The sequence below is a fragment of the Volvox carteri genome (genome assembly GCF_000143455.1).
Source record: "Volvox carteri f. nagariensis unplaced genomic scaffold VOLCAscaffold_1, whole genome shotgun sequence".
Taxonomy (NCBI): Eukaryota; Viridiplantae; Chlorophyta; class Chlorophyceae; order Chlamydomonadales; family Volvocaceae; genus Volvox; species Volvox carteri.
Window position 1 is genome coordinate 1,996,492 of NW_003307545.1, and position 8,412 is coordinate 2,004,903.

At 58.1% G+C, this 8,412-nt stretch overlaps 1 protein-coding gene across 1 annotated transcript; it reads left to right on the forward strand.

The window, feature by feature from the left end:
- Positions 1-9: 9 nt before the first annotated feature.
- Positions 10-7,629, forward strand: VOLCADRAFT_78720 (2-isopropylmalate synthase; the record flags this gene model as incomplete). The annotated part of the gene is made up of 11 exons (XM_002945687.1): positions 10-209; positions 1,093-1,283; positions 2,145-2,734; positions 3,259-3,438; positions 4,838-4,893; positions 5,171-5,270; positions 5,905-6,019; positions 6,342-6,432; positions 6,788-6,876; positions 7,125-7,236; positions 7,400-7,629. Exons 1-11 carry the CDS (start codon positions 56-58, stop codon positions 7,627-7,629), a joined length of 1,908 nt encoding a protein of 635 aa, XP_002945733.1. The 5' UTR covers positions 10-55.
- Between the last annotated feature and the right edge of the window lie 783 nt (positions 7,630-8,412).

The following is an 8,412-nucleotide window of genomic DNA, read 5'->3' on the forward strand; positions in this document are numbered from 1 at the left end:
ATGTTGTAGGTTTGCATATAGACACAAAAGGCAATTACCTTGTATTTCGGTAACCATGTCGGCGGCGCTCGGCTCTACCGGCCCCCGCGTTGCTCCAGCTCGGGCGGCGCCGTTGTGCCGCAGGGCCTTGCTGCTGCCAGCAGGCCGGACTCGTGTGGTAGTTCGCGCTGAGGCTCGCCGGCCAGATTACATTCCAAATCGTATTGATGGTGAGAAAATCTTTATTTAGGGCCTTGTAAGACCATGCACTGTAACGCATACCTTAAGGTAGATGGGTTTAGCAAAGATCTATGATCCGTTGTGAACTAGGCGCGCATCGGTCGGCAGGCATCGGTCGCTGATTTGCCAGTTGGTAAAAAATAGTTTTACAACGATGACAAGGACGACTGGAAGCATTTTAACACTGTATCCAGTGGAAATTGCGTGGCTCTTGGAGAACTATGGCTGCTTTGCGAAACGTGGTGGCCGCAGCTTCTCCGCAGGCCACTTTTGTGGCCTTCCCGACACCCCTCCCCGCATCTACTGGCAGGCTTCATTTAGGGGCCAGCAACAGCAAAACAGCAGCAGCGAACCTTTCAAAGCAACCAAGCTTTGACCCACCCCGCGGTTCTCCACCTCCCCTTCTCCACTCCTTGACGGGCTGTCACGTCGTTGCTCTGGACTGCGGCAGTTGTGCCTCGGACGCCGGCAGTTGTTTTTTTTACTTTTGCAAACGACATTCCCTTTCCGTCCTGGATTTCCGCCACGCCTGTTCCCATGGCCTTTCCCTTCCTCTCCTCCAAACCCCTATTGGCCTGTCTTCCCGACACCTCCTTCGCCGAACCCTCCACACACTATCTCCATCATGCAAAGCCCCCCGAACACGTCCACACTGCCCACCCGCCCGAAACCTCCCCTTACTCCCAAGCGGCCCTTTCCTGGTCCTTTCGCATGCCCAAAACCTGAATGCATATCGGATTTCACAGACTGAGTTGCCGGTTTCTCCTTTCTCAACTCCTACATTTCCACGTCACCTAAGTCCTGCACCCCCCTTCCGTCATTTCACTTCACCTCCCACTTGTCAAAATTCCCTTAAAAACCTCCGTGACCCAGATCCCAACTATGTGCGCATCTTTGACACCACCCTTCGCGATGGCGAGCAGTCCCCGGGCGCCACTCTGACTTCGAAGGAGAAGTTGGACATCGCACGCGGCCTGGCGCGACTGGGTGTGGACATCATCGAGGCGGGCTTCCCGGTGGCCTCACCAGATGACTTTGAGGCGGTCCGGACCATTGCCATGGAGGTGAGCAGGAGCGCAACGAAGCGGGGAAGGGAAGGAAGTATGAACCCATCAGAAACTCAATATACGAAGTGCCGATGGACGTTGGGGTTGGAAACGATCTGCCAAGGTCGGGGGGAGGGGGCAGTTCCGCTCTGGCAAGGGAAAGGAGCCGAGTCGCTGGAGGGGAAGGAAATGAAGAGCTCGGGAAAATTTTAGAATCCTGCTGGTGCCATGGGTGAGACGGCGGGTAATGGAAGATGACCCGGAGAAACGGATGGAGTCCGGGTGCGGGGGAAATGAAGCACCTGACGTGAGCCATGGCCCGTGGCCAGGGAGCGGCAGGACGGGGGAGGGGGAGTCTTGAACCCCTGGAGGAGGTCCTGGTGACTGCAGTGCGGCGATGGGTGGGTTATTGGGCTTCAAGTAAACGAATGGATTGCTGGCCCCCATCAGCGGCTCCTTGGGGGTTGCAGCGATGGGGGGCGAAGGGGGCGATCTTTCGGAGGGGACGGGAAGGTTTTAGGATGCAACCCAGATGCCGTACTGCTAAGTTAGGATGCGACCCAGATGCCGTACTTCTACGTCCTGGGGAAGCGATGTCATTTGAGTGGTACGGGAACATGCAGGAAAGTCGTAGGGACCTGAGAAGGCGCGCATGGAACTGCGTGGAACCACTGGCGTTTGCTTCTCGCTGCTCGGCCGCACGACAGCGCGCTTTTCCTTCACTGCTTCTCACGCCGCCTCTGCTGTGGACTTGTGGACATGTTGGAGCCTTGGACTTTATCAGTTCTTTCTGCATCAGCACCTTTATCACAAGAAGCTCCGCGCGCCATCCTTTCCTTTCCCATTTAATTTCCCCCGTCCGTATTCTGCCGCCGCCAGGTGGGCAATGACGTACAACCCGACGGCTACGTGCCGGTCATCTGCGGCCTCTCCCGCACCAAATTTGCCGATCTGGAACGCGCTTGGGATGCCGTCCGCCACGCCAAGCGCCCCCGCGTGCACACTTTCATAGCCACCTCGGACATCCACATGAAGTACAAGCTGCGCATGACGCCGGATGAGGTGGTTGAGAATGCCGTTGCGGCTGTACGGCACCTGCGCTCCCTGGGTTGCAACGACATTGAGTTCAGTCCTGAAGACGCAGGCCGTTCTGATCCGCAATTCCTGTACCGCATTCTTGGGGAGGTGATTAAGGCGGGTGCTACGACGCTGAATATTCCGGATACGACGGGATGGAATTTGCCGCATGAGTTTGGAGGTCTGATTGCGGCGATTCGCAAGAACACGCCTGGAGCTGAGAATGTGATCATTTCGACGCATTGCCAGAATGATTTGGGTCTGTCGACGGCCAACTCGCTGGCGGGCGCTATGGCGGGCGCACGGCAGATTGAGTGTACGATTAACGGTATTGGCGAGCGAGCGGGCAACGCCTCGCTTGAGGAGGTCGTGATGGCGATCAGCCTGCGCGGGTAGGTCATGTGGGGCAATGGTGGGAAAGGGTGCTAGGGATGAAGGACTTAGTTGGGACACATGGCGGCTACAGCAGGAATAGGGGAGCAGCCGCAGGACGGGGCATTGCTTTTTGTTGGAAGTTTCGGGGAACCCCACTTCGGGGAACCCCACTTCGGGGAACCCCACTTACAACTGTAGGCGACTGCCGGTCAGGTTTGGGCTGCAAGAGGTTCCGCCTTACCAACCTCTGTGCATGTCCTTATCGTGTGGGCCGTAAGGAGGTAGAACATTACATCCCCCATGATCACATCATCAAGCAGTGTCATCTTCAATCTTCCAACCATTTCTCTCCCTTCCTTTCGTCGTCCTCTATTGTTCCCTCTTTGACTGTTGCCCTGGATCCATTCCTGCGCCGGATCAATTCCCCCTTCTCTCTCTTTATCTATATCTCTCTCTGTGCCCCTCCACACCCTATATCTCTTGTATCGTCGGTGTTTCGTCTTATCCTCCCCACCCTTATCCCCCTCTCCCGCACCTGCAGCAAGGACCAGATGAACGGGCTGTACACAGGCATCCGCCCCGTGCACATCTATCCCATGTCCAAGATGGTTTCGGACTACAGCGGCATGATTGTGCAGCCGCACAAGGCCATCGTGGGCGCCAACGCCTTTGCACACGAGAGCGGCATCCACCAAGACGGCATGCTCAAGAACAGGGAAACGTAGGTGTATTTTTTGCAGGTGTATGTTCCCGTGCTGGTCGCGTGAAAAAGAAGGGGCAGGGGGGAGGGAAAGGTGGGAAGGGGGAAGGGGCGGGAAAAGGAGAAGGGAAGGAGGGTTAAACAGTGTGTGGCGGGACGGTAAGGTTGTTTGTGGAGCTGGAGGATTGGCGGTCATTTGAGAGGCCGTCGTGAGGTGTTGTTGATGGATAGAACAGATACGTGGAGATCTGAAAATTAGAGCAGCAAAGTCTTTTGGCGCAAGGTACTACCGCTGTTGCTGCAATTCAGAGAAGTACGAGCAGCAGTAGCACTATCTGGCAGAGCGGCAGTATGTCACCGACGCGGTATTGCATCATAATGCCTCAGAAGGAGCAACAGCAGCAGCGACGGGCAGTGGGTTGATCATCGTCATCATCATCATCATCACCATCAGCTCGTGACCGCCTGTGCCACGCGTTGGAAATGTTGTATGCGATCTTCTGGGCTCCACCCTCAAGCAGTGGACTGAGCTCTCCTTCCTCCGGCTGTTGCCAGCAGCTGCGTTGCTGCCGCTGTTGGGAGAAATACTGCTGTGTGCACCGGGGTGCGTACATCGCGTCAGGCGGCATTATGTCTGCGGCGGCGGCATCCAGGCCCGAGTGCTCGAATCGGCTTCCGCCTGGCTGTCGACTGATGCTTGTGAAGCGATGGAAAAGAGATCCGGAAATCCGCAAGAAGCGAATATCTTTCCGCCGCTGGCGGCAGTCCCCCGGAGTTTGTTGGGCTCTCACACGCGCGGCTGCGCTGCGGCTTTTGAGAACCTGGGTCATACATCGCCACAGCCGCCCCGGGCCCCGCCCACCTTGGCTGCAGCAGCCAGGACACACGCCACTCCCCTCCCTGGGTCTATCTCTGGTATCTGCTTCAATCATCTTGGGCTTGGGCCGGAGGGGCGATGTTATAGGTCCGCATCGGTAGCAGCGCATCGGCGGCAGCCCACCCTTTCACCGCAGCGATAGCAGCAGAGGTCTCGCAACGACAGCAGTAACAGCACCAGTAGCAGTAGACTAGCGAAAAGCAACAGCACCACTACTGCAATGGTCATTTGGAACCAGGATGGAGAGGAGTGTGGTGTGTACCCTGATGGCCGTGGGGCCGTGACTCCGCCTGGGCCACGTCCTCCCAACAAGCGCGGAGTCCTGGATGAGTCCTGGATGGACAGATCAAAGCAAGGAGCCAACCCAAGGACACTGCTGCTGCTGCTGCTGCTGCTGCTGATAATGCTGTTGTTGTTGTTGTGAGGACATGGATGCGTTAATGTGCGTGTTTTTGTCTGTATGTTAACGGCTACAGTATCCGCAGAAGTGCAGAGGGTTCCGTCTAAGCCGGGGTGCCATGGACCGTCTGTGTGGCCCTACAGGTACGAGATCATGACGCCCGAGTCGATTGGTCTGCCGCGCCAGGAGCAGGACCGCGGTGAGTTTGGGAATGAGGAGGAATGGGTGAGGGGCAGCTTGATGGGGCATAATGGGGGACTGAGCGGCCTCCTGGGAAGTAAGGTTGCGCAAAGGAGACGGATCGAAATGTGACGACGTACGATTTTGCCCTTTGAAGGTAGGTAAAATCTGAAGTCAGCGTCCTGCTCCTTTACCCACACTTGCCCTCTCCTCTTTTTGAATTTGGCACATATCCCCCCCTCCGGGGCCCGCCCCCCGGGCCTCCACACACGCTTCCTCCCCGCCCGCTCTCCCAGGGATCGTGTTGGGCAAGCACAGCGGCCGCAACGCCCTCAGCTCACGTCTTCGGTCTCTGGGCTACGAGCTCAGTACCTCAGAGCTCGACGATGTCTTCAAGTGAGCCGAGCGGGGGGTTGGGGGACGGGGTTGGGGTCGAGTCGGAAATGATATGCTAGAAGCAGAGAGGGATTAGCTGTCAAGTATTGGGGGTTGGGATCACCCAGGGAACCTCCCTGGCGGAGGGAACATGAGGGGCCGCAGGGCGGTGGTGGTGAGGGACACCACGTATGCGACTTGCGGGCAGCGGGTTGGGCCTCGGGGGAAGGGAATATTGCCTTGGGCTGGAGGAGTGTGTGGCGGTATCGCTACAGCGCTGGGGGGGGTTCACGCAAGGGTGGCGTACCGCGCGACCCTGACTTCTCTTCCCGGGTGTTTCCCTCGACCCCTCCGGTGCCTCCGGTATCTGTCCGTGCTTGGCGCCGCCGCGGCCACAACCCGAACGCTGACCGATTCAGCCCTCACGCGTTCACCATCATCACCAATCACTCACGACTCGAGAGTTGTGGGACCTATTCCGTTGCCTGACCTCGATTTCGCCCCAACCGCGGGCGAGCGTCCGTCTGCCTCGTATGTAACAACTAGTTTTCCTGGCCGTATGGTGGGGAAGCTAAACTCCTTAGTTCTCATTACTTTTCGTTGCTAGTCCCCATGTTACAGATTACCCATACTATGCTTAAAAACTTTGATCCAGGCGCTTCAAGGCTCTTGCTGACAAGAAGAAGGGTATCACCGATGAGGACATCCTGGCGCTCATGTCTGATGAGCTGCACCAGCCCAAGGTCATCTGGGAGCTGCTCGACCTGCAGGTGGGGAGGAGAGGGGGAAAGGAGAGGAGAGGAGAGGAGGTTTGGGTGGGCGGGCCCCGGGATGCAGCTAAATGCACGAGGGGCCAACCGCGACCACCAGACCCACGACCTGCTCCTTTCTCCTGCCGCCCTGCCACACGGTACAGGGTTGAGTTACCCGGGTAGCGGCCAGCTCTCTCCCCTCCCGCCTCTCTTTGCTTCTGTTTGCGTTGATGATTCTCCGTTGCGCAGCCGGTTGCGGGTTGCTGGTTTTGGTAGCTTTGCCTTTCTGCATTTGACTCGCTTATTCTCCGTTGTTTGTTTGTTGGGGCCCTTTTTGCAGGTGGTGTGTGGCACCATGGGCATGCCAACTGCCACGGTACAGATGCAGGGCCCGGACGGCATTGCGCGCATTGGAGTGGGGGTCGGTACGGGTGAGTAGGGCAGGGGCTGGATGATGGAGGGCCCCCGGCAGAGGGTGTCAGGGAGAGGCGTGCCTGGGCGCTCTCGTAACAGAGGCGACGCGAATGGGGCCATGGTCGCCACTGTGAGCGCTTTTGGAATATGTATGTATGTATGTATATTTGCTCTCTGCGCTCGACTCGGTGTCCCGACAACCTGCTTAGGTGTGGCCCTCAGCAGCTCTCTTGTCCTGCAACACCTTGCCTGCTCTCTGCCCTGTCCGCTTTTTGCTGCATTGGGGTCACCTGGTGAACGTTGCTATGAAGTGTTTTTCCCCTCCTTCCCCCTGTCTTCCCCGCCTCCTCTTTCCTTTTTCCCACGTTCCAGGTCCGGTGGATGCTGCCTACAAGGCCATTGACAGCCTGGTGCGGGTGGAGGCGGAGCTCGTAGACTACAGCGTCAGCAGCGTCACACAGGTGGGGCGGGTGCGGGTGGGACACGAGTGCTTGCGTGGGCTTTCGGGCGGGTGGCGGGGCTGATGTCCCCGCTACCCCCTCTTGACTTCCCTGCCCTCATGCTGCCGATAATAACAGCACACCATTGAACAGCTTTAGGGCATTTGAGCAATTAGTGCAGACTGCTGTTGTAGTTGCCGTTACTGATGGTGATGATGACGATGGTGATGGAGATGACGAGGGGCTGTGTTGGGTACCGGGCGGTGCAGGGTATCGAGGCGCTGGCGCACACTCGGGTGATGATTCGGCCCGCGGGCAAGATGAGCGACCAGGGATACAGCGAGCATGCAGCTCTGGGCACCGTGCAGCGCCAGTTCTCAGGTGCGTGTGCTGCATTGAGGTGGCACTGGGTGGTCTTTTTGCGGTGCGCTTCAATCAACCGTCTGCCGGGTGATTCCCTCATCCTGAAATGCTGTGTTATCCTGTTTTGGTTGATTATCCTATCTGTCCGTCCATCTGTCTGTCTGTCGGTTCCGCGTCCTAGGTTCCGGCGCCAATGAGGACATTGTGGTGGCCTCGGCCCGTGCCTACATCTCGGCCCTCAACAAGATGATTGGCTGGATGAGTGTGGCACAGAAGGTAGCACCACGCACCAGGAGCAGCAGCTTGGCAGCCGGGGCAGCCGGGGTCTCTATGGCGGGAGTGTCGGTGGCGTCCGGAGCCTCCATGGACGAGGCACCGGGGGCCCTTACCGCATCGGCAAAGCAGGCGTAGATGGTCCCATGCACAATGCTTCTCGATCTCCATCGGTGCCGGCGGTCCAGATTTTCGCCGAGGCTGTCCCTCAGCAGGGGGGGGAGCTATCTCACGGGGGCCGTGTGTTGGGGGGGGGGAGGAAGGGGGTTAGGGTTTCATGTGCGTTGCAAGAAGCAGAGGAGGGATCACGAGGTCTCATCCACCACAGCGGGCATGTGGCTGATCGCTGCATGTGTCCGGCAGGGTGCAGCCAGGTTCTGGTGAACTGGTGGTGATCTGCCGCGCGGTGGTGGTAATTGCGACGGTGTAGGAGGAAGGGGGGCCTGATGTGGCAAGGGTGAGTGAAGGGAAGCGTCTTTGGTTGATTCGTCTTGGCCATTATTTTCAGATGCTCATATGCTGCGGGGAGAAGGTGATGCTCCGTGGTGAAGTGAGAAGCGCTGCATTTGATGACGCGTGGCATACCGTGGCCGCTGCCGGCATTCCCGTGATGCTGTCGCTGTATCTGTGAGCTTCATGGACGGTGCCGCGCTGGCGAAACTAACAAGCTGTGTAACAGGTTAATAAAGGAAGAGTGACGGCAGTGAGGGTGTGTATTTTGTCGTGAGGGAGAGGAGAATGAACGGAGGGAGGCGTGTACTCGAGCTAGTTGCGTACCGGTAGGAGTGGCGCCGGAACCGCTGTGGTGCTGTGTGCTGCGGCACGGCCGGGAAGCTTGCTGACTGCTACCGTGCAGGTGCTGCTCCTAGGGATCGATGCGCGCATATTGCTGGTGCTGCGGTGCGGGTTGCGGCGAGGCTG